The sequence below is a fragment of the Microplitis mediator genome, chromosome 10 (genome assembly GCF_029852145.1).
Source record: "Microplitis mediator isolate UGA2020A chromosome 10, iyMicMedi2.1, whole genome shotgun sequence".
In the NCBI taxonomy this organism is placed as follows: Eukaryota; Metazoa; Arthropoda; class Insecta; order Hymenoptera; family Braconidae; genus Microplitis; species Microplitis mediator.
Genome location: NC_079978.1, coordinates 20,796,053 through 20,822,298, shown reverse-complemented (window position 1 = coordinate 20,822,298; position 26,246 = coordinate 20,796,053). Strand labels below are relative to the sequence as shown.

The window sequence follows — 26,246 nt, the reverse complement described above, 5'->3', positions numbered from 1 at the left end:
CCTTAACCATCCAAATCGGTTCATTAGTTAAAAAGTTATAAGCCGGTCACACACATACATACATACTTACACACTCGGACATCATTCTGAAAATAGTCGGGATAGCGTCCTAGGACCTCAAAACATCGACATCTGATGAAAACTCGATTTTCGAAAATCGGGGTGAAAACAACAACTTCCCGAATATTAGAAAATCATCGATTTTCTTAGCGGGAAGTTAAAAAGTTAGTTGTTAGATGCATAATAAATAAAGACAGATTTAAATAATATTGTTTATTAAACTTAAATAAACTATCAACATAATATGTTATACGTAGACACTTGTAATTTAAAGAACTTGTCGATTGAACTATTCAGATAAAATAGTCGCAAGTTGTATATAATCGTTTATTCTAATGCGTATTTTTAAATTTTTTTATCTCTTAATATTATTTAATTGAAACTTTTATTTAATCATATTTACTCTTAAAAATAGAAACACATTCGTGTAAGTAATTATTTTAGTTAAACTTATTGGCAAATTATTTACAATGTACTCTTGATTTTTATGTCTTACATAATGAAGTAATTTAAAATATCATGTGTGACTTTATCAAATATTTTATTTAAATTTATTCATTTAAACTTTTTTTCGGTCACTTCATATAAACAGGATATTACCAAAATAAAGAACAAGTATAATAAATATCTTTTACACTTAAAATTTACCTAAGTAGTATAGATTAATAAATAGTGTACATATACGTTGTTATCAAAGCAACCAAATAAAGTTATATATATTTATCCTTTTTTAAATTATCTTTCACACTTAATCAAGTATTTAGATGTTGAAAAGTACTGTAATAATTTTACTATTATCTATTTCAACATAAGAAAAGAACTTTACAGTCACAGCTCAAATAGAAAACTATAGTATTTTTTAACTAGCAAATTATAAAAAAAAAAACTTATAATAAATATTGAAAAAAAAAAAAAAAACAAGGAAAGAATTTTAAAAGAAAAAAAAACTTACAACTATGATCTCTTTCTTCACTTGTTCACTTTGAGATATTCGACAGACTCTTTATCAGTAAATTTTTGTTAACCGGGTGGATGAAATATTCAGGTCGAATATGATATTTTTTTCTAATCTTACATTAATTTCAGTCATATTGTTCATAACACTACGAATAGACTTTTAAAAATATCCAACAATCTTTGCTATCAACTTTAATCAGTTATTCACAAACGTTTGATACCATCTTCTCCATTTCAACATCTGTATCAATTTCATTATGAATATGATTGTTGCTACCTACATTTGTTATTGGAGTAGCTATTGTCGCCGTTGACGTTGTACTTGTTGGTGGGGTATTTGGCGTTCCTGACATTTCTAGTGGTGAGCCAGGTGATTGCAAAGGTTCTACGAGATCTTCAAGACCCTTGGGTGTTGGCAGTTTGTTGAGGACATCTCTTAAAAGTCTATAGTGTCGCTGTAAAAGGAAATAAATATTTTAGACAGTAATAAATTTTTATTGGAATTACAGTCGAGTTCCATTAACTCGGAACTTCTCCTCAATCTTGACCCCACTACGAGCTACGCTGTCTCCCACCCGATGATGTCTCTGTATATTTATATAGACATCATATGTGTAGATTAGACTGATTCAAATAAATCGACTAATTTTTTTTTTCTTCATTATATCGAAAATATTGTTGGAAATGACGAAAAAAAAATACTGTGAAAGTTTGAGCTCTTAATATTAATATTAACAACTGCCGCATCACAATTTTCTATTTCCCGTTTAAATAACATGGGAAAGTTTATTTTTTAAGCTTTGGAATTTTGTAGCTTACAGTGGGACCAATACTTTTGAATGTTCAAGACATATTCTTATGGGAAATTTGACGCTCTACAAAAAAGGTCTCTTATAATTTTTCGATATTTTTATTTCTTCAAAAGTAATTCGAAGTTAAAGTTAGATTGACGATAAATTTTTACATTTTTTAAAATTTTTGAGGCAACCATCAACTTTATCCGAAAATTTTAAAGGACATTTTTTGTAGAGCATTTTATTTTCTACAACTTATCTCAAAGAATATTTTCGATATTTCTTACAGGTCGTAAGTTATGCGCAATTAACTGAAAGTTTAATATAATTAATTTTAATCAACAAAATTTAGATTATTTAAGAAAATTTTCAGTTAATTGCAAATAACTTACGACTTGTGAGAAATATCGAAAATTTTTTCTGAGATTAGTTATAGAAAATAAAATGCTCTACAAAAAATGTCCTTTAAAATTTTCGGATAAAGTTGATGGTTGCCTCAAAAATTTTTAAAAATGTAAAAATTTATCGTCAATCTAACTTTAACTTCGAATTACTTTTGAAGAAATAAAAATATCGAAAAATTATAAGAGACCTTTTTTGTAGAGCGTCAAATTTCCCATAAGAATATGTCTTGAACATTCAAAAGTATTGGTCCCACCGTGAGCTACAAAATTCCAAAGCTTAAAAAATAAACTTTCCCATGTTATTTAAACGGGAAATAGAAAATTGTGATGCGGCAGTTGTTAATATTAATATTAAGAGCTCAAACTTTCACAGTATTTTTTTTTCGTCATTTCCAACAATATTTTCGATATAATGAAGGAAAAAAAAATTATTCGATTTATTTGAATCAGTCTAGTGTAGATATAAGAGCGCATGCGTGTAGTTTATCCTTTAAAGGAGAAGGGACATTCGATAACTCAAAATTTCCACTCCTCTGTAGAGAAACTGTCCGAGTTAATGAAATTCGACTGTACTGAAAATTGGTCTGAAAATTTTTACCCTTAAAGCCAAGGCGTTGAGAGAAATCGTACGAGCTGAACGTTTATCTGATCCATACGTTTCCATGTCCATAATCCAGCTTTCTAATTGAGCTACTATTTCATGTCTCTTTATCCAGAAATGCGTGTGTATTACCTGGAAATTGTATTCATTGTAATCTCTGATTAAAAACTTGGATTATAAATGACTTACTTCTTTGAAACATGGGCAGGGATTTTTAATTTGATCCAGCATTGCCCATTTTACAGTTGCCAAGCAAATATTGGCATTATATTCTTGACTAGATTGAGCACCACTAGCAGTACCTCGAGACCTTTCGTATCCTGGTTCGTTGAAATAGGGTTCCGGTACTAAAATTAATGATTGTATGGACACCAAAACCTGTCGAAAAGTATAACAACAAAATTAAATATAAAGCTGAATTGACATGATCTAACCACGTAATTTTACCAACATTACCTGTAGAAAACTGCTGGTGTGAGCGTTCCACTTCTCTTCCGGTCTGCCGTGCCAAGTGTTCAATACACTAAGACAAACTTTACCATCATTATACAAATTAGGATTGAATCGCACAGTGTGTCGGCCAGTCGTCTCAAGATTTATCAACATCGGGCTGTTGGGATAATCTGGCGGAAAGTAAACATCGAATTCGAAGCAACCGTTTGCGTAGGGTGTTTCTGCAGGGCCGGTTATCAGAACTTTCATGATGTCCAGTCTATCAGTGTCACATCTTACAAACACGCTGCTACTGTACGACAATGGCAACGCAGTCGACAGTGTCACGGCTTCCTGAGCTAATCTTTTGACCCTTGTAGGATGGCTTCTGTCTCCCGCTGCTCTCATGTTTGATTCAAAATGATAAGACACTGCAAATCGGTAACCACCGCCATCGGAATTCTCAGATATCATTTCATACGTGTCGAATTGAAGATTTTTCATTACTTCAAGGTATCGTTGCTCTATGGATTTAAGAGGTAATTCAGTGATAACAGCACTGGGACTGACCAGTTCTTCCCCAATGACAGCAAGTCTTGAGGTGGCATTCTGTACTACCGTAGCACTTTCCTGAATGTCAGGTATCAATGTCGCTAATCCTTCGTCTTGCTCAGTATCATCTGGGTATTTAAGACCGCTTTTGAATTTGTTACTACGCGAGCGATTTATTTTATGGACGTATGTATCCACACAAACTTTCATTGTGGAAAGAAGTGAAACAATCGATGGATCATTTGATTTACCAACTCTAGGCAGTAAAAGTGAAGCTAATTGTGTAGACAATGCCATTGACCGGAGTAATTGAAGAACCGCACGGTACAGTGGAATATGTCGTGCCATGTCTAAGACTGAATCGTTTCTCAAATACGAGGATAGAGCTGGAAGAAGGCACGATCGGGCTATAAGCTCGGCGAATGTGGCAGGAAGTTCACGTTGTGGCTGGCTTCCGGATCCTACATAGCTGGCCAATACTCGAAGAAGAATAGTAACGTGTTCTTCTTCAGAACGCTGACGTAACAGCGCTTGTTCAACGTTCCAAGATTGTTGGGTTGATCCTGTTCCGAACCCAGTACCTTTGGCCCAGTATAAATGAGATTTATCATCATTACGACTACCAATTTGGGTTATCTTTTGATCCAACAATTCATTGTGTCCAGTTTGATGTGTGAAGATCGCTAAGCAATTAAGCAGTAAGAGAATTGCGCCAATATCGACCATAGTTCGTCGAAGTAGTAACCCGTCGTCGGTCGTCAGTGGTGTTGCTTTCAATAGTTGTTTCAAAACTTGGAAAGGGAGCGTTGGTAAAGAGCCAGCTATTTGTGAGCTGAATACATCGCCACCTTCTCCGTCGTCTACTACACCTAGAGCTAATCGCAGCAAACATTGAGCCTGTTTTCTGTTTTTTAGTAATACTTCAGCGTAACCAGGAAGTCTGAGGAATAATCCAAATGCCGTCAAGGAATGTAGTGGTACGTGGGGAACTGAAGAAGTTGCCCGAGATGAATGTAAATTTCCACCTTCCTCTAGATCTTCATAAACTTCTTCGTTGGTTTCTACTTTCACCCACTCAGCATCTGGTTGTTCAGGTGGCGAAGACTTTTCGATGAATGCTGGAGGGCGGCTTGAATCAGGATAAATAAGAGGAAGATGTTTTGCTAGTGCTGCTAGACCTCCGCTAACACTGAAAACACCTAGAGCACTTTCTATGCAACGATAATTCAACAACTCATTGTCTTCTACTTTAACAGAATCATCTTTGCTGTCTTTGCTACGCTGGTGGAGCACGAGGTGTAAACACGGGTTCGATAGAGACAGCCCACTGTCTTCTGCTATTGCAAGAAGTTGGGCGATACTCAGTAATGCCGGCAAAGCAACATTAGGTCGAGAAGAGTGTGATAGGTATTGTTGAGTTGACAAATTAATAGAATTGTCTTGAGTGCAGGTGTTTGTATTTTTTGATGACGATGATGTTACATCTAAAAACAAATAAAGTAAAAGAAAATATTTAATTAATTTCCGTTAAAAAATTTTGGACATTTAAAAAATGGAGAAAGTTTTAAATCGAGCACGTAACACAACTCATTAAAGAAAAAAAATAATGTCGGACAATCCAAAAGTGCACACCTCAATCGCTCATGATAATTATTAATATTTTTTTCAGTCTAATTTTTTTTAGATGTCGAATTTTATTTTTTAATCCTACTGTCACACTAGTGCTGCTGCCAGAGTTGGTGGAGAAAAAAAAGAAAAATAATGATAATACAATAATAGTTTTGATCGTAAGATGCACACAGTGCGCGTGAGGTGTGCAATAAGGAGACAAAAATAAAAAGTAACGAATTCACTGTGAAATAAAATAAAATAGTTGAACCAATTATGGAATCATACCCGAGCCTAAACGGGATTTTCTTATGGTAGGTCCGCGAGCTTGTGATTTATTCGAGGCTTCTTTAGCTCGTTTATCCTTAGCAGTATTTCCAGCTGCCACACTCAGTTTGTCCACCACCAACACCAAGTTAGATTCCCAAAGCTCTCGTGAACAATTTGTTCCACTGGTAATAGTTTCATTTTCCTTAAAGTTATTAGGCAGTAGCAAAGTGAGCCAAGAACCTGTGTTACCACGGAGGTGATTTGTTACATTTTTTTAAAATTACATAGACAGTATTCGCTAAACATTTTCGAATATTTTAAAAAACCATATTCTTGAACATGTTAACTTTTATAGTCGCTGGGGGAGGGAGGGGGCGTATTTCAAAGAGCAAAATAGAAAATATACGTGATGAGGTTTAAAATTATTGTCATTTACCTGAAACTTGTTGTAAAATATCTGCCATTGTTGAGTGGGTTGAAATGTAAAGCAGTTGGTGATAATACCCTAGAGGGTGAGCTGGATGTGGAAACATTGACGGTACAGTTTGATTTGATGCATAGTTCGACATGGGAGTATCTGACACTACAGACACTAATACTTTCTCTTCTTCTAGTAGTAACTGAAGGATCAATCGTCTAGTAAATCCAGAAATACCATGTAGGTATCTCACGTCAACTAAACAGTTAAAAAATTATCATTTTTTATAATGTATGATAGTAGAAATAATTATTTTATTAATGAATTATTAATTACTTGGAGAAATCCGCTCTTGTAAAATAACATCAGTCAATAATTCAGCGAGTAACTTTTGATTACGTGGATGACACCAACAACATTTGGATAGAAATTTAATTACAGCATTTTCTAATTTAGTGTATGATACATTTATTCTGAAAAATTTAAAACATTACGAAATTATTAAACCATATATTTTTTATGAAGTAAAAGATCTAGTTTTCCGATCAGATACTAGTTCCTTGATTAGATACCAGTTCCCTGCTTCAGTTACAGTGCTGCCAGATCGTGCGATCTCTCCTTCCCGTGGTGAAGTAGCATGGAGTGTAATGGCAGGAGGGGGTAAAAATATCGCACGTTCTGGCAGCACTGCTTCGGTACTAGTTCCCCAATCGGGCACTGGTTCCCTGATCGAGTACCAGTTCCCTGATCAGATACCAGTTCCTTGATCGGGTACTAGTTCCTTGATCGAGTACTGGGTCTCTTACCTTATACACTGGTCACAGAAATTAAGGGATAGAAAAAAAATCCGAAATTTTTAGGTGATTTTCAACATGCTGTAACTCGGTAATATCCAACCGTTATATCCAAAGTTATAGCAAGATTTCCGAATATCCTTAAATTTGTGAATTTTGACCTGTTTTTTACCAAACAATATCGCTTTAAAAAAAAATTTTCTATCAAATGCCACTAATTTTGCCTTATAGAGAATGTTTTCCAGTTTTCAAAACCCTGCTTCCATTCTCTGTACGACCAATACATCCGGAGTTATTGATCATCAAAGCCAAAATGGACTTTTTTGCTTTGATCAATGATAACTCGGCGCCAAATCGTCGTAGAGACTTTTTAAGGCCACCAAATTAAAGGGCATAAAATTTCCGAGAAAAGTCAGACAGTCGGATTTTCAAAAAAATTTATTGTCGCCCATAGAGGTATTGAAAGACCAGCAAAAATTTTGAAATTTTTTTTTTCGTTGGTTTTCTTATGATTACTCCGGAACCGTACATGATAAAAAATTTTGAGGTCCAGATCTGAAAACTAGAAACTTGAGGCTACAATTTGCTTTTTTTAGTTTTCTTATACGACCATTTTTTACCGAGTTACAGCATGTTGAAAATCACCTAAAAATTTCGGATTTTTTTCTATCCCTTAATTTCTGTGACCAGTGTATTTAAAAGCAAAATATTTATGTAACATCACTTACTTAGCAAAAGAAGTAGATGGACTTTCCACAGGCTTGCTGCTTAATAATGTAACAAGAGGTAACCAAAAACCACGGCCTTCTTCACCCAACCAATCTCGCATTTTTCCTTCTGAGCACACAAGAGTTAAAAATTCAACTACTGTTGCGATGCTATCAGGATTGTACATGTTCAGCCCACTTGTATTGTGGCTCTGATAAACTCCTTCGCCAGCTTTGTCATTATCAGTCAGCCCGCTATGTACAGTATTTATATTTTGACATTTATCAATATGGATCATACTGTTCAACTCTTTTATAACCTTCATATGAATCTTACAAAAGTCTATAATTGTCGTAACTAAAAGTGATGGAAGACCTGAATCGATGAGTTGTTGAATCCCCGGCACTGATCGTGCCGCAGTTGCGACTGTCAGCAGCTGCCCTTCTGTCAATTCCAGATGCTTACATTCTGATAAATGCAATCGGCAGTACCATTCTTCGACATTAGCTTCACTTTTTTTGTCATCAGTTTGTCCATCACTTTCTTTACGGTCATCTGACACTGATGCAAATTGATCTGTCGCCAAATTCGGGACAAGAATTCGTATTTTTTGCAGAAGCGTTGGGAATAACGATGGTCTTACATAACAAAAAGCACAAAGAGTTGCATCGATTGCTTGTTTTAATGCTGAGTTTGATTGTAAAGAAAGAGTCCACTGATAAAGAGAATTAAAAAGATCATCAGTTAGCATACTCTCCAAGTCGTAGGTACGGTTTTCAATTTGTTGGGCCTTCCAAATAATTGTTGAAATGCAATGAATGTAAACTGCAGGTGGACTGACAATATTTGGATTGTCCCGTGGAGTTTGTGAGATGCTACTTATTGAAGACGTATGGAGCCATGTAAGTACGGCAGTGATTCGAGCTTCGGTATCAGCATCTTGGGCGCTGCATAACTGCTGGAGTAGTTCTATAATCAACTGCACTACTGATGTTTTCTGGGATGATGAAGATCTTTGGAATAGCAGAGCACATCGATTGTTCAAAAGTAAACTAATTAGCTGTAGTCCAAGTTCACGAGAGTGCAATCCAAGTTGTATTAAAACTCTCTCCAAGTTTGGGGTGAAGAGTGACGGTGCTGGAAGTAATAAAAGAGTACAGCAGGCTCCAATAAGACCTGGAACTGACGCTGCAGAGTCGAGTACATTCTGAGATAATGATGAAGACAATGCGCTGACTGACAAGCATTGATGAATCAGCCTCAGCCACCCCAGACTCATCTTAGTCAGTTTTTCTTCATCAATAGTTTCATTTCGTGATTTAATGTCTCCAAATGCTGTCGTTCCTAGTATCCTAATTTGACTGAGACTGATGTTTGTGGAATCTCGAGGCTTATAAAGACGCACCAAAACTGCTGATGTTACTTCCGGTTGCGCTAGAGTGAGTCGAATGAATGTCAACCCAGCGGTAAGCATTGGAGGACAAATCGGCGTGAAATCAGAATTACCGTCTCGAGAAATCTCGAGTGCTACTGCTGAAGGACAGGTAACTAGTGCTGTGAGATGAGGTTGGAGCTCAACTTCTTTCAAAAGAATAGCACAGGGAAGTGTAATTGTGAGATCAATCCAAGCTTCACCTGGGAAAAAATGATAAGACCAAGCGGCAGTTCGTGCTCGTCTGTGAGGCGCAGCGCTTTGAATCAATACATCTGCTGGTTCCACCATTGGTTTTATCCAGGAAATTGTGCCGAGAGGCGCGAAATTTAGTAAGCCGTCTTCATACGACTCCAAAGAACTCGTTGATTTTTTACTTGTCGCGCCAGTAGCTACTGCCAGATTTGGTACATTTGAAAGATGCTGCATTACAAGAGCAATAACCCCTGGTGTTAACATACTAGTATTTTCGTTTCTGTAATTCGTGCTGTTAGACTTCACCATATTTTCACAGAGTATTTTTACGCCGCCAATTTCAGTAAATATCGCCAGAGATGCTTCGTTATCTAGAACTTTTAAAATGTACCAAAGAAGTGGCTCTGAAAGTTGCATCACACCGAAATTGTCATCCCCGTTTATTTGTTCATGAGAAGATGATAAGTAGCGATACAAGGGGTTCAAAACTAATCGTGGATCAGTTGCTTTTTTTGTAAGAGTTATCAGAAGCTGAAAGGTAGCATCTGGAATAGAATTCGGATCACCGAGTTCAGAAACTGTACTAGATGTATGATCTTCGCCAAATAACATTGCGAGAGATGAGCTCGTACTGTATCCTAGTGCTCCAAGTAATCTTATCATTGTTGGTTCATGTTGTAGAACTGTATCTGCGACACAGGGATGGCGACGTTTTGAAGTCACACCTTGATTTGATTTCATCGATGTCTGCTGTTCTGCGACTTTACTTTCATCTGTTTGTGATATATTTGATTTTTCACACTGATCTATGTCTCTGGTACTTGACTTTTGGGCCAAGTCACCAACTTCCATGTTCGTTGGATTGTCAACCCGGGACGCACGAGCACTAGGCAGTGGGGTTTGAACGAGTTTGCAAACTAGTTTTACAAGAGCAACAAGAAGTGCGTCCCAGGATGCAGGTCGCCCTTGTTTGGTTGTCCCACCAAGAATCCCAGAAAACAGTCCACCGAAACCACCAGATTGATTGGTCGAGTCTACAGCTCCACTGCACTGCGCACCGATTCTCGAAGTTCGGACGTATGTCGATACTAAAACTCCAACGCACTCTGTTATACTCATGGCAGTTCCTAGATCTGTGTTTATAAAATTTAGGTTGATAAGAGATGTAATGAGAATGCATTGAGCGTCGAGAGGACCTCGGCGAGCAACAAGTGCACCCCCTGGCTGTATAAGTTCATACACTACCCACAGCAAAAGTTCTTTCAGAGTATTTCCTAGTACACTTCCCGGTGTTATTACATCGCAACGCATCTCAAGTCGAAGCAAAAATTCCTGCAATGCTTCCCCTACTTTAGGACCGGCGATCATGTACTGCTTGTCACGTGGCTCAATATTTAAACCGTTGCCAGAGAGAAGTCGCAGAAGTACAGGTCCCATGTTGCGGTTTTTTACGATGCAGCAAGCCATGCCGCCCAGCAATCCGTCCAAAGGAGTGTTGATACTGGGGTCAATATGATTATTCGGCATCGGTTCATTACTTGCTAGTGTTAGAGTTTGCAGGGCCAGGCACCAAGCACCTAAAGAAATTCCAGGATGCCAAAGAAGCGTCGATATAAGACCAGAAATCGCTGCTGAGCTGAGGGGGATAACTGGTACCAATGATGGGTCAAATTGGTTTGACGAATTTGTAGAGGAATTTTTCGATGCATCTAAATTCAATGTTAACCATAACTGCAGTATCAACTCTAAATTAATGCCAGAATTTTGAAAAGACATATCGGTAAATATTTTATCGAAGCATCGCATCAGCATCGATAGACTGCATGATGCTAAATCTGTAGGTGTTCTTGCTTCCTGATTCCTTTCAGTAGATCCAGCATTTCTTAACGAAAATTGTTTTGAACGATTGGTTTCTGATGGCACTTGGATTGGTGCGTTGATGCTCAATGGTAAATTGTATGCTCCTAAAGTTGAATATCTTCTCAAGGCTATTTCTACTCCCATCTCTACTCCGTACTCTAACCGAGCATCAAGAGCTGAAGATATTCCTGAACTTGCTGACGGTGGAATCTTGGGAACGGAATTTCCTTTCTTCAACATATTTCTTCCTCTCTCTAGAATGTCATCAAGGAAATCTTCAAGCTCGCTGTCATCGGATTCTAATAACGATGGCAAGTCAAATCCATTTGACTTTGATGTTGATGGAGTTGGTGGTACAGCAGGAAGACTATCTTGTGTATCCTCATCCACTTCACCTTCAGCGAATCCTTCATCGTTACCTAAAGTTGTTCCAGATCCACTTGTTCTCGCAGTTCCTGCCAAATCATCATCCCCTCCTTGTTCTTCTTCGCTTTCAACGGCATCAAAACTTTCTTCGGTCTGTACGTTTTCTTGGCTTGAACATGGCTTAGAAAACAGTCTTCCGCCTTCGAGTAAATCTTGTAAAAGACAAGAAACTGCATGTGACATCCAGGCGGCATCCGATTTGCTCATAGCTAATTTTATCAGTTTAAATAGTTGGTCTTCTGTCATAAGTTCACTTAAACTAATTGTAGGCCTGGTTGATATTACAAGCTTGGCGATTATTTTACATGATAATAAAAACATATCTACACTTGCTGTGTTGTGTAAAATTAAAGCAATAAGTCCTCGTGCAACCGGTAACACACATGAGTATGACAGATTTAGTAGGTTGTCTACATCTGCTTCAGGAGCATCTGACTTTGAATTTGACGCACTGGCGGTTCGATTTGATCGGGGTACGTGATGGAAATCATTTCGTTTTATCATGTCTTTGAAATGCCGAAACGCTGAATGCTGTTTCAGTGTTTTCTTTAAATGTTTTTCGTGAGTTTTCAAAACTTCTAATTTGTTCGACAAGGTGGAAATAGGCGGCCCACTTGACCAAACTAATCCTTGGGAAGATGACACGTGGATGTACTTTTTGCCTTGATCAATATCATGCAGTTGTTGTTTGTGATGCATGAGTCGCTTCTGTAATTTTTTACGGTAATTTCGTGACGCACTTGTACGACTGGCATTCACGTACTTCCTTTGCATGGCTGATTCGCCTTGCAAAAACTCCCAACGAGAGGAAGATATACCTTTAAATAAAAGTTTAAAAAAATTGTTTGACTTTGACATGTTGAGAGTAATGCACTACCTCAAACGCTTCGCGTTATGAAGCGTGCAATAATGTATTTGTTGAAAAAACATAATAAAAGAAAAATGTTGGAAAATCAAAAAGTGCACACCTCAACCAGTAATGATAATTTTTTTTTCAGTTTAATTTTTATTATTAAAATTTTTTTTAAATATTCCGCCTTTTTTTTCTTAGATGTCGCATTTTATTTTTTAATCCTACTGTCACACTAGTGCTGCTGCCAGTAGTTGGTGGAGAAAAAAAATAATAACAATAATAAAAATAAAAAATGGCAGCTAAATTTTTCATTAATTACCGGTTTTCAGTTTTTTATTAACTACAATTAAGGGCATTCTCAGACAGTGCCCCCCACTTTTTAAAAATATGTAATGACTTTCAACTGTCATAACCGTATTAAAATTTTAATAATTAATTAAAAAAAAATTAAAACCTTAATTGAAAAAAGGACAACGTAGTCGTAATTTCGTTGAGATACAGAATTAAAAAAAAATTACTTACAATTGATATCAATTGGGAGTTAAACAAAATTTGTTGAATAAATTTTAGCCAATAAAATTTAAAAATTCGAATTGTAAAATTGACATGACGATTTTACTTAAATTTATTTAACGAATTTTGTTTAACTCTTGATTGATATCAAGTGTAAATAATTTTTTTTTTAATCTATATATCGGCGAAATTACGACTACGTTGTCCTTTTTTCAATTAATGTTCAAATTTTTTTTTAATTAATTGATAAAAATTTGATACGCTTATGACAGTTGAAAACCATTGAAAAATTTTAAAAAGTGGGAGGCACTGTCTGAGAATGGCCTTAAACAAAAAGGATTTAGATAGAGATTTTCAAAAGGGTTCTTGCGACAAAAGATACAAAGCTGATAAAAAAAATTAGGCCAATTTATTATATTTTTCGAAAGTTATCGTAGTTCTGAAGATTCATGCAGGACAATTGGCAGCACTGGTACTGGATTAAAATAATTCATTTTAAATCAATGGAATAATGAATTAATTAAGTACCGGGTCGCAATTATTGCTTAATAAATTGTCTTTGTACTAGTATACAATTTAACTTATTTTAGTGTAATAAAAAAAGTAGAGATGGTAACGTAAGTGAATTAGTCGAAAAAATAGTTTCGATCGAAGGCGCACATGGCGCGTCGCGCTTGAGGTGTGCAATAATTTACTAACTAAACACATCATACCTTGTTCCTTATTTTTATCATTTTCTTCAGAGTATGTACAGTGAGTTGTAGTTGTATCCAAACATACAGACAAAAACAGAAGAATCCAACCAATCAGACCTACATCTAACTGAGTTGTGTTTGAAAGTTGATAATCAGACAACGGCCTCAAAAATTTTCCTAATGTTCGAACCATAGCATCAATTACTGACGATTTACTAGTCCCCGCAGTGAGTGATTTTCGTCCGAGGAATGTTAATAATATAAATACCCTGAAATATTATTTCAATTAAAATTTTAAATGTATAAATCAAAACTTTTTAACTTTTACGCAGACATACCTGTCTTGTGGAAAAATGTATGTCGAAGATGTTGAATATAAATTGACCAATGTATTGGATAAAAAATTTCCCCACCATGGCTGGTGACCAGCCATACGAACTAAGAGTGCAACTGCGTGAAGTTGTAATCGTGGAGCTGGTGTCACTACGCAAATAGAGTGAAAAAATCTTTCACAAATCGCGGGAGTAAAAATCTCACATAAAGTCGGCGGAACCTAAATTTCATAAATTCATCAGTTATAATATCATGCAATTTTACAGCACAGAAAAATTTTTAAAATACATACTGTTGGAATCGGTCCAATTTCATATAAAGTGTAGAGAAGAATATCTGAAAGTGTTTCCCCAAGAATTCTCAATTTATCACTTGGAACACTTGACAATTGATTGGTCAAAGGAATTTCAGCGCCTTTCCAGGTTTCTAGACGACGCCACACCCCGCGTACGATATTCAATTGATGTTGGAATGTAATACATTCTTGATAGGTTGTCAAAATTTTTCCAGACGGCTGTTCCTTATTATCTGTTAAATTTTTACCTCGAGAGAGATAGTGCTGCATGTGCACGACATTGGGTGTTTCAGTGCACAGTAACGGATCTAATAGTGCTTTCAGTTTTTCAATCGCTAAGCTGAACCGACATTGAATGTCTTCAGCCAAAGTTGACAATATACTGCACTGAGAATCGATTGTCGCTAAGAGGTTCGTGTCATTTTGACTGACGTTGTTTGGCTGGGTGTAAAACATTTCAGAGTAGTCTTCTCCTGGCAGAACAACAATGTGACCGTAAAACATTCCTAAGGGTATTTTACATCTTGTCGTTGTCATTCCATATCGGCCTATTGTTGTTATTTTAAGATATCTACATACTGGGGGAGGCTGAAGGTCATTGACAACAAGGGGTTTTGAGCCAATGTCACCAGCAACGACAAGTCTAATGCCATCTTTTTCTTCACTCTTAGTCCAGATGTCTATTGAGAGCGAAACCAAATCACTGCATGAAGGAATCATCAAGTCAGTGAGCAAAACTGGAGAACCGAAATCTAAAACGATGAATCGTCGTGCTCCTGAATGCATTCTTTCGACGACTAAAGCCTGCTGTGACGGCAGACAAAGTAATCGTGCCCATGGGAAATTGATTTCTTCGCGCTAAAAAAAATTTATGGAATTTTATTATAAATTTTTTTTTTTTTTTGTTGATTATTTAAAGTAATTAGTGAAATGATGATGAATGAACATATTGATCTAAACACAACGAGAGTTTATTTTGTGTAAGATAATGTATACTATAAGCAAACCCCTTGAAAAAATAAAAGGAATATAGGCGTAGAGATAGAGACACCTAGCTGTATTAAGTCTAACCTTTTTTATATGATTATCGTCGACTTTGTGTGTAGTAGAAATGTTATTCAACGCGGAAGACGTTTCTTTTATAATGGAGGAAGTTAAAATGTGTAAATTAGATGAATCAGTTTGATTGACGTGGCACTTTTGGTCATCTCTCGTCATATTGTGCACTTCATCACTATCCGATTGATCGTCAGATATAATCGACAATTGTGTCGTTGAAATTTTATTGATTTCAGCTTTACAATGACTGAGCAGATCTTTTAAGTTCTGTTTGCACGCAGTTTTTAAGTTTGACCCTAGCGATTCGCCATCCAAGCTCTATAATTTTTATAATTATCATCTTCAGCAACTAGTGATTATTAAATCTATGCAACTCAAAAAAATAAAGAAAATATAATTTTCTTATTTTTTTAGTCATTTTTTAAATTCTATACCTCAACAAAAAATTACCGTACGTTTATTTTTTTATATTTATTTGTTAAGTATTAGAGGCTTGAAAAAAAATAGACAGATTCCCTATGATTTTTAGATCATTTAGAAAATTTAAAGTAGGGCTGAAATTTTTAGGGAATTTTTGTTTCAACCTGTAGACAATATTTTGCTTGGTGTGTAAAAAAAAACTACCGGAAATGAATAACCCTTTTATATTTATATATTAGTTTCAAGAAGCTGTCGTGTGTTCATATCAGGGTAATCTGTGTGTGTGTTTGGGTGAAAAGTAGAAACTTTTCGGGCAACCGATAGGATCAACCGTATTTTAGATGCTCTAGATAAGAAGTAAATTGAAAGTGTCTGGAAAGTCTATGGAAATTCAGTATTCTGATGAAATTAGACTCAAATGCAGACACTTTCGACCAAATGAATAGATACCTGTAGAACACTAATTTCATATTATAAAAAAATTTCAATTAATAATAAGATGATTTTGGACTAAAATTGATATTCGAAAGTTAATAATATATCATCTGCTAAGTTTACAAGATAAACAAAGAAAATTGTAGTAAAGATTGTAATCCTCTATCGATTTATGCAATTGATTGATTTTTACGCTAAATATAGATATGGATCTCTAACATCTTTGCACGTTGAGCTCTTTTTCAGCAAAACGTTTTGGTATATTTACATTACCTTCATGTATATAAATATTCATGTGTTAGTAGGGTTGGGGGGGGGGGACAAAACGGGGAATTTCAGGAAAGTAAATTTTCGGGGACTCAAATACGTTAAATCTTTTTTTTTCTTAATGATATTGAAAATAGAAAAAATTTTTAGCTACCCTTATGTTTATCCCTCCCTCCCCTACATATAAAATTTAAAAAATTGAAAATTATTCTATCATTATTTTACTTATTTTGCTATTTATTTATTAAAAGCTTCTGATAGCAGAATCGAAAAAAATTTAATAATTGATTTTTTCAATTTAATTGAGTTTTAGTAAAAATAAACAATACTTACATAAGTTGACTGAACAGTTTTGAAGTCAGGAACACCATTATTCGTTACGTTGCTGTCATACAGACTTGCAAAGTCAACAGTATTTCCTACAGGATCCATTTTTTCCATTTTAGTACCATCAGAAACTGAGTGACAAGTAAAATGTAGCGGTTCAACCTAAAATATAAATAAGTTAATAACATTTTCAAAACCCCAGACCAAGTAGTTTGTAAATAATCATCACCTCTAATAGACCCGTCATGCTGTGATTTGTATAAAGAGCTTTTAATTTGTTCGGTACAACAAGCTCACTGTTTGAATGCATTGGTAGAGTTAATAAATCCCGTAAATCAATATTGTCCTGTGAATATAAATCGCTACATGCCATTGCAGATGATGTTGTCTGCTCACCAGTTACGACTGATGCATAAGTCAATGGCAAGGAATTGATTTTAGGAGGCATCGGAGATTCGATGTCAAATAATTTTGTTTCAAATGGATTATTATATAAACCGAATCTAAAAATATAATTTCAATTCATTTATTATTTGAGTTTTTATTTTTTTAATCATACATGGAAAAAATAGACTTCTGCGCATATTTGATATGTGTCTTTACCATTCTTGACACTAAAGACACATGAATTTAGTAACAGTTCGTGTTAGAACAGGACTGAGTACTGTTACTGTGCAAAAAGTAATAGTACGTGTTAAGCAATGACTCATTCCTGTTCTAATATAAATCAGTCATAATAAAATATATTTATCTCTAGATTTTTCGTCGATTACTGCGCAGAACAGTAGCCAGTACTATCTATTTTTTTCCGTGTACCTGCACCGAAAGTTTAAATTCCTGCCCTGTTTAGAGGGAAAAAAGTTTTCTACTACTAGCGCATGCGCTATTCTTTCAGCAAAGGTAAAAATTTAAATTTTCAGGCGCAGATCTGATAAAAAGTATGCACACCACAGAGAAAAGTACGCGGGTTGGAATGATCTACTTTCCTCTCTGGGTGTGTAATATACCATTTTATGACTTACCTAGTCGCAAGTAATAAATGATATGGGTCAACTCGATTAGACATTTCTCCAGCAATTCGTTGAAGAATTGTAATACATTGTTTTGCGACGCTGTGGTTTTGATCGAGCGGTAAAAATCGATTTATTAAAATTGTTAACCAACGTAAAGATCCTGCCCACTGGATACTAATTATTGATGGCAACAGTGTAACAAGAACAGATAATACAGCTTCGTCAAATGAATGTAAAGCAACATCGTCTAGATTTCGTAAACCTCTGAAATAGTTTGTAAAAATATTATGTTAATTTTTATAATAACGCAACTTTCAGGGCTCTGTGAATCGTGTTCGAATCGAATCGTGAAAATTTTGATCAGCTTTCAAATGTTTAATTTGACAAAAATTTTCGTAAACTCGAACTATTCGCACACCCTATCAACTTTTAAATAATTTAAAAATGTCACAATTACTTACTCACTGCAAATAACAATCAACTTAACACACTTGTGAGCTATAGATCTACCGGCATGAAAAATACACGTTCGCAAAAGATTTGGTAGACGTGATTGAATGCACTGAATGGTATCCAATTGAATAGCTTTTGTTTCCGTGACATTTCGACCGACGCGAAGTCTTGATAGCCTGATAGATGTTACCCATATTAGAATATCTAATGAGAGGGATTGCGTGATAAGTGACCTATAATCAAAACAAAATTAAGAAAAGGATAAAATAAATTATTTATAATGTAAATTAATTATTTTTTAAAAATTAATTCTTAATGTAGCACATACTCATCGACTCCTTGCAAACACGCGATATTCAATAGATTTTCAGTGAATAAAGATGAGTCTAACATCGCCCATCGCTGAACGCGCTCGTTCGGAATACTTGTGGGTTGAACAGTTCTCACAGTGATTGATATTTCATGAATCCAATCGCATCCAATGTAATATTCCAATTTTTTATTATTAGCACTGGTGGCAATCCTTTCAACTGTCGTGCCCGGGAAAAAAGGCCCAGCATCATCTATTCTCAGTTTCTTCGATGTTGGAGGTTTGTTATCAAATAGATTAACTCTAGATTTTGAGGTAGTTGCTCCGCTATCTTTAGCTAGATCAATAAACGCTTTAATGTGGACAAGAAGTGTCCTTGCTTTTGTACGAAATAGCTTTGGACTGGTAAGAGTTACACACCCGGAATGATCAGAAAGATCTATACAGCGTTTCAAGTTTATCGGGCCACAGAGAATTTCCGTGTTGTAGTGCCGCTGAAATTCTTCGCTGATGATGGGATTTTCCCCTTTCTGGTCATTGTTCAAATTGAACTGGATTTTTTCATCAACGGGAGTCAATGAGGGTTTCTGATGCCCAAGACCCGTGATATTTTGCTTAAGAAGAGTCACTTGAATATTAGGCGGCTCAAGACAGGGGGAGTGGAGATTGAATCGAACATCTACATGTCCAATGTTTCCAACAACTTTCCTGGGCAGCGTGATCTCAAATATATGTTCATCCCAGGTTGTTGAATCATTCTGAAGTCGCCATGTGCGTGTGTGATGCTGGTTTTCAGATTGATGTAAATGCTGTGGGTAACGTCTTTGTCTCTGAGCCTGCATCATTTCACTCCAACAAGAGGGCACTGTCGCACTGTATGCTGGAGAATTTCTGTCAAACCGAGTCAAGTCGTATAAACTTTGTAAATCCGAGCGAGTCAAATTAGGTCTGTGCGCGATTATCGATTCTTGATAAGAGCTCGAGGTGCTTGGAGCCGCTTGCTCATGACTGAGTACTCCGGGTTCTGTTACCATCATGTTTACGTCCTCAACTTCATCCTTCTCCTCTGAAGAATCATCTTCGTCTGATGTAATGAAGAATCGCAGAGTTCCATTGCTTGTGCAAACACACAATCGATCCAGTCGACTGCAGTACGTAGCAGATATAAATTTATCCCCTTCTGATCGGGACTCCGATACTATTTTCAGGGTGGCCAAGTCTAGTAATCTTATCACTCCATCGCGGCAGACCAAAGCGACTTGACCCCGGGGTGCAGTAATATCTTCATTGCTTTTACTCGAATATAATTTGTGCTTTTCTTGTAACGGCAAAAACACATGAGCTATTGGTGTTTGGTTTGCCGGTAGCTCCCGTTTAACAACAGGTTCAGCTAAAATTTGCGGAACTTCCTCGGAAAAATCTAAAGCATAAACCAACAGCAGAGCTTTTGCCGTGTCTTCAACGTTATGATTTTCACTATTAACCGACTTATTTTCTGATGACTGATCATTTTGGTCCCAATACATGTAACTTTTTGAGGAAAAAATTTCACTTTCTTCGTCAACATCCATTTTATTTGTGTTAGCAGGTAAGTCTGCTGTTGCAGCATCTACTGCAGGGCAGGTGAGCGCGACATACAGATGCTTCTGGTCTTTAGTAGGTCCGACGAAAGTAATTCGTAGAGAAGGATCTGCATTAATGAACAACTTCTGTAAAACGACGGGATCAGCTTGTACGTTTTTTTTTACATCCGATACTTTTTTATGAATTTCCGAGGCATCTGATGTCGAAGCGAATTGATCAGGTTCATTTATAGGATTGAAATTAGCGTCATAAGGCGGAGAACTTGTCGCTGGAGGCTGTACATACAATCCAAGTGAGGCTGGGTACAGAGTGTTTGATGATGATGCACTCAAACTACCGTCTTTACTTGAAAATATTCCATCAAAATGTGCACCCACTAGCATGTCGGAATCTACAACTTCTTCAATTACAGGAACTTCATAAAGCAGTTTGCTCATACACAGTTCCTGATAAAGACTATCCTGGCGGCCACTTGTTGAACTAGAGCTGGTTCCGGTACCAGAAGGTATTTTTTTATTTTTGAAATCTTTATCCGCCACATCCTTGCTCAATACTGGCGTTGCAGCTTTGTGATGAAAATCATAAACAACTAAATAATGTGATTCAGCAGATTCGTGTTTATCGCTTGCAATTTTCATAATGTCTAAACTATCACTGGCAGCGCTATTTACACTATTCATGGCACGAACTAACGATGAAGATGTTGCCATATCTGTTGCTGCCCATACATTTTCCATTGTCCGTAACTGCGATGAACTGCTGGTAGAATTAATTACAGAAACTCCGCATACTAAACATGGTTTTATGCTCAAATCTGTATGATCTTCGACTGTACTGAGATTACCTGACTCTCCTCTACTAACTTTAGCTTCATCTACGTATAATTTTGGACCGCCTATAATTGATAAAGCCGTTAAGTGAACCTTATAAAAATTAATACTTGTAAAATCACGTAAAGAATCGGTTTCAGAGCTGAGATTTGGCATGTAAGTATTTGATAAATTTTTCGTAGCGTAAAACTGCAGAGAATCTTCATTGTTGGTTTCTTGATTACACGATGTCACGTAAAAAGAAACTTCACCCTAAAAAAAAAAAATTGTATATAATTATGATAATAAAAAAAGGCCATTTGACAGCTGAAATGGAAGTAGATTTCATGACATCCATATGTATACATTGATATATATGTAAAAAGTGTACAGCCGGTATCGGAGGCATTGGGAAAACCGCAAAAAAGTTTTTCTGAACGTCATCAAAAACGAATGCAATAACAAAATTTTATTTAATGAGTAGTAAGATAAGTAATTTCTTTGGTCTAGGCATATATATAGACATAAAAATTAGCCATAAAAATATGAATTTTTGAAATTTCGAAATGCTGTAATTTCTAAACTAATCGACCGATTTTGCTCATATTCAAACTTAATCTCAAAAATCGTCTTCAGAAAATGTGTTTCGAGTTTCATTGAGATCAAACTGTGGACCCTATCGTTGTGACAACCCGCATTTTATCATATAAATACTAGGGTGGTCCGTTTGGAACGACTATTTTTTTTTTTATTCGCTCCCACTGAAAAATATTGTTGTAGACATTGAAAAAAAAATTCTCTGAAAGTTTTAGCTCTTAATTTTAATTCTAAGTACTTTACATTTGATTTTGAAATTTTCCCATTTAAAATACATGGGAAAGTTGGGATTTTTTTTTTTAATTCTCTATATCTCAGCCGCATTTTAAGTTATCGGGTCGCCGTTTGCGGCATTTTTTAGGTAATTTGATACTCTTCAAAAGTCTCCTCAATAGTTTTACTCGGACTCTAATTGTTTTTTCTGTATTGGTTCTGAAAATAATTTTTTTAATAATAATTTGGGTTTTTAGTTGATATTAACTAAATAACGAAATTTACAGAAAAAGTGCAGATAACGATTTTTTAGGAAATTTTATTCGCTACAAAAAAGGTCCTCTTAGTTAAGTAGCTTAAGTTCTCCGTTCACGTGATATAGGGATTTTAGTAATTTTGTAAATAAAATATTTGTTAAAAATTTTTCCGAAGTTCATCAATTTAACCCCTTCTGATTTTAATGGCTGGATTAAATTAATGAAAGGAAAATTATTTACTGATTTAAAATTGAAATGAAATAGCATTTGGTGGAATTTTTTGACAAATATTTTATTTACAAAATTACTGAAATCTCTATATCACGTGAACGAAGAACTTGAGCCACTTAACTAAAAGGACCTTTTTTGTAGCGAATAAAATTTCCTAAAAAATCGTTATCTGCACTTTTTCTTCAAATTTTTTTATTTAGTTAATATCAACTAAAAACACAAATTATTATTAAAAAAATTATTTTCAGAACCAATACAGAAAAAACAATTAGAGTCCGAGTAAAACTATTAAGGAGACTTTTGAAGAGTATCAAATTACCTGAAAAATGCCGCAAACGGCAATCCGATAACTTAAAATGCGGCTGAGTTATAGAGAATTAAAAAAAAAATCCCAACTTTCCTATGTATTTTAAATGGGAAAACTTTAAAATCAAATGTAAACTACTTAAAATTAAAATTAAGAGCTAAAACTTTCAGAGAATTTTTTTTTCAATGTCTACAACAATATTTTTCAGTGGGAGCGAAATAAAAAAAAATAGTCGTTCCAAACGGACCACCCTAATAAATACATACACATATATACGAACTTTTGAACCATATGCATTTTCTGACTCAGCTTGTCAAGCTGAATCCAGAGGTAGTAAAATTTTTTAAAAATTCCGTCATGAAGACAAATGCAATAGTTAGATATCTATGAAATCTACTAAAAAATGGAGGATATACTGTACCTTTAACTGACTGCTGATATTCCAAATATTAACGAAACCACTGTGAGTTGCCGTTGCGATAAGTCCAGTGACGTTGGTTGTACTGATGATCTCTACATGTGATTCGCATGCTGGAGCTGTCGCAAGAGTTACTGATAAAGGAACATTTTGTGTGTACTCTCCTTTGACAAATGGACATGTGGGCGAGTGACGCTCGTGCTCAGACCAAGGCTCGTCAGTCGGTTCCCAGCATACCAAGCAGACGTTACATGTAAAGCACATCGCCCTGTCTTGAGCTGTTGCGTTCGGTTCGTAATAAAATCCCGCTTGTGCCATCTGACCAGGCAAAGCCCACCTGAGAAACATTTCTCGGTTACTAAATCTGTTAGTAATAATAATTTAAATATATATATGTATATATATTTTTTTTTTTCCATTAAAATAAAATAATAAAATTTAATTGACTTGATTTAAAAAAACTTACTTGTAATTCATGTGAGGCCATTTTAAAAATGTTTCTCGTCGGGCGGCTTCACTGAACATCGGAACTTTGTCAGCTGGTCCATTTTCCGAAATTGAGCCAGGAAGTAGGCCGTTAAGACGTTCATTGATTGCGGAAGCAATTGGTAATGCTGGTATATGTTTATTTTGTTTTTTCAATTCCGTCACTAATCCAGAGCATACCAGCTTGAGAACACCATGGGGCAGTTCGAGACAAACGACATTCCACTGTAAATTTTTTATTAAAATAATGATTATGAAATAGTAAACAGCATTAAAAATTCATAACATGAAGTTTCAATCACGATAGTTTACATAAATTATTTAAATTTAAGTATTGACTTTAATAACTGGAGTAAAAAATTCAGTTACGTTCAGATAAAATATTAAAAAAAAAAAATTTGGAAAATTTCAAATACGCAATACTTCTAAATTTTTGAACGAATGGTATTTTTGGAATCCACTCGACTGTTTTGATGGACTGTGGCAAAATTTTTCTAAAAATCCACCATGAGGATAAATACAAAAGTTAGATTTGTATGAAATATGAATTCTAGTAAAAATTTTCATTAAGTATGAACTCTACTAAAAATTATTTAAGCAATGAGTTGAATAGAGAAAATTATAGATAATTGAAGGCACTTTCAAGTGCAATAAAAATTAATGATCTGATATTTTTGGATCAAGTACTGACTTAATGTTCGATATAATTTTATAGAGTGATAGAATTGTAAATCGCTTGCGCTAGCGGAACTTTCTTACACTCAGAAAAATAAACGGGACAATCTTTGTTGCACTCGCAAAGTAAATGAGAATTTGAAACAATTTTTCTCGAAGACGAATTATAATTTTTGAAAATACGAAATTTCTAGCCCTGTGTTAAGGTTTTAAAAAACGCTAAAGACTCTATTTTAGGTTTCGTGTTGGTCCGTCAATTAAATTGAATTGAAAATCGGTTCCCGTTACCCCGTAAATTTAAATGAGGACCACTGAGTTTCTGAGGGACTGCGTCTGAGTGTAGAGTGACTCAGAGATAAAGAAACTTGATATCTTAAGCAATTCTGCAACAACTCTGACCGGAAATTGTTACATAGCTTGTATACTGATTAAAAATTGCTGCAGTGTCTACAGATTTCCGTAAATCTTTAAGAAGAATCTCAAGCAAGACGATAAAATTTTTGGGAAGTATATTTACAAAATTCATGATTTTCTAGTCTTGTTTAAATCTTCCGTAAGAAAATTTCTGAAGGACATTCGTCGTTATCTACAAGGATTAGTACTTAGGCCCAACGTTGTATCTCGTCGTGAATTCACTCAGATCAAAAATCATTTTTAATCACGGGTCGCAATTTTTGGAACTCGTTTCCACTCGAAGTTACATCAGAAACTTTAGATGAATTTCGAAGTAAATTCTATTGATATTTGATGAGTTTAAATTTGAAATTTTATAAAAAATCCATGAGGACAAATACAAAAACGAGATTCATACGAAATATGAAATCTTCATGATCCTGAAGTTAGCAGACATTTAAAAATTTTCGGATTTTTTTTTCAACAAATCAATTACAAAAAAATAAAAAATAAAAATATGCACATGTAGAAAATTTTAAAAACTACAGGTGCAATTTTTTCAAATTTTTTTCTTTTCAAATTTACCGTCTCAAATAAAATCTAAAAATAATTAGATGTCTGCTAACTTCAGGATCATAAATCTTTGGAAAATTGAGTTGTATATAAAATAAAATAAAATAAATTAATACTTTTTGAGCTTTGATGCCTTTTTTCTGAGTTTCTTGTGCAACAAGAATTTTATTCCACAATTCTTGTAAGACACTTTGCACGTGATCAACTCCCGGAAGATCAACCAGTCTCAGACACTGATGCAGCAAACAGGCTTCGGAAAGCAGAAGTTCTAATTTTATTGTATCTTCGCTTCTGGATACAGGTGTTTGTAAAATGGTGTCTAATAATAATACACCATTGTAATCACTTCTAACACCGATTCCTTTGCCATTTGTGTATAATATTTTGTCTATGCCATCGGCAAGATAAACTCCTTGTAATTTTCCATCTGGTTTATCTGCAATTGAGGAAATAAAATAATAAATAGTTTCAATTTTTTAAAAGGTCATACACTAGAATAATTTTTGTAAATCCAAAATTTCTTTGAAAAATAATTTCATGAAATAAAAAAAATAATGCGTTGGTGAAAAATTTTTGTTGGTTACCAAGACGGAAGTATTCTGTGTTTGAATAACAAAAGTTTAAAATATAAATATTTGAATTTAAAAGGAGTAATTAAAATTGTCAAGTTATCAGAATAATTGGCATCAGAATTAGAAAATTAAAATCACGCATTCTCAGCAAAGATGAATGACCTTGATAATGGAAGATTTCTGATGCACGTTAAGCCAAAGGAGGAGGGAATGGCAATAAATTGAACTCGACATCGGATAAAAAAAATGACAATTATAAATCCCGGGAGTGATGTAAAAAAAGTAAAGAAATAATTATGGATAAAGATTTTACCTGATAAGATACTTCGTTGTAGAATTACCCCGAAATTGACATCAAACACATATACTTGCGCACTACTAGTTGTAATGAGCAATACATTTAAATTAGGATGATAGATTATACTTTTACATTCAGCATCTACATTAAGATAGCCGTCTTCTTTTAATAAACACGAATCATCATTAGCCATTTCGTAAATACAAATAAATAGTCTCAAAAAATAGTCTAATGTTCGTACATCACGAAAAACATGGCGTTTCAACAGTCACCATGTTTTAGTAGAATGTCAGTAGTTTATGCAGTGAAGTTGTCTGATAATCGAGAGATCGATACATCCAAACAAATA

At 35.0% G+C, this 26,246-nt stretch overlaps 1 protein-coding gene across 4 annotated transcripts; it reads right to left on the bottom strand.

Moving 5' to 3' along the window:
• Positions 1 to 213: 213 nt before the first annotated feature.
• Positions 214 to 26,190, bottom strand: LOC130676430 (baculoviral IAP repeat-containing protein 6). Of its 4 annotated transcripts, none has more exons than XM_057482615.1 (21): positions 25,913 to 26,190; positions 25,144 to 25,463; positions 23,367 to 23,611; positions 22,904 to 23,264; positions 18,503 to 21,150; positions 18,183 to 18,407; positions 17,731 to 17,985; positions 16,938 to 17,211; positions 16,715 to 16,870; positions 15,272 to 15,577; positions 14,198 to 15,058; positions 13,911 to 14,125; positions 13,591 to 13,841; positions 7,619 to 12,329; positions 6,433 to 6,569; positions 6,115 to 6,354; positions 5,697 to 5,918; positions 3,273 to 5,284; positions 3,006 to 3,194; positions 2,814 to 2,948; positions 214 to 1,472 (listed from the first exon to the last, which is right to left on the bottom strand). In XM_057482615.1, exons 1-21 carry the CDS (start codon positions 26,088 to 26,090, stop codon positions 1,218 to 1,220), a joined length of 14,196 nt encoding a protein of 4,731 aa, XP_057338598.1. In that variant the 5' UTR covers positions 26,091 to 26,190; the 3' UTR covers positions 214 to 1,217. The 4 variants fall into 4 exon arrangements, with proteins under 4 accessions (XP_057338598.1, XP_057338599.1, XP_057338600.1 ...); XM_057482616.1 differs by having other exon boundaries at positions 22,904 to 23,237; XM_057482617.1 differs by lacking the exon at positions 5,697 to 5,918 and having other exon boundaries at positions 25,913 to 26,189.
• Positions 26,191 to 26,246: the final 56 nt, after the last annotated feature.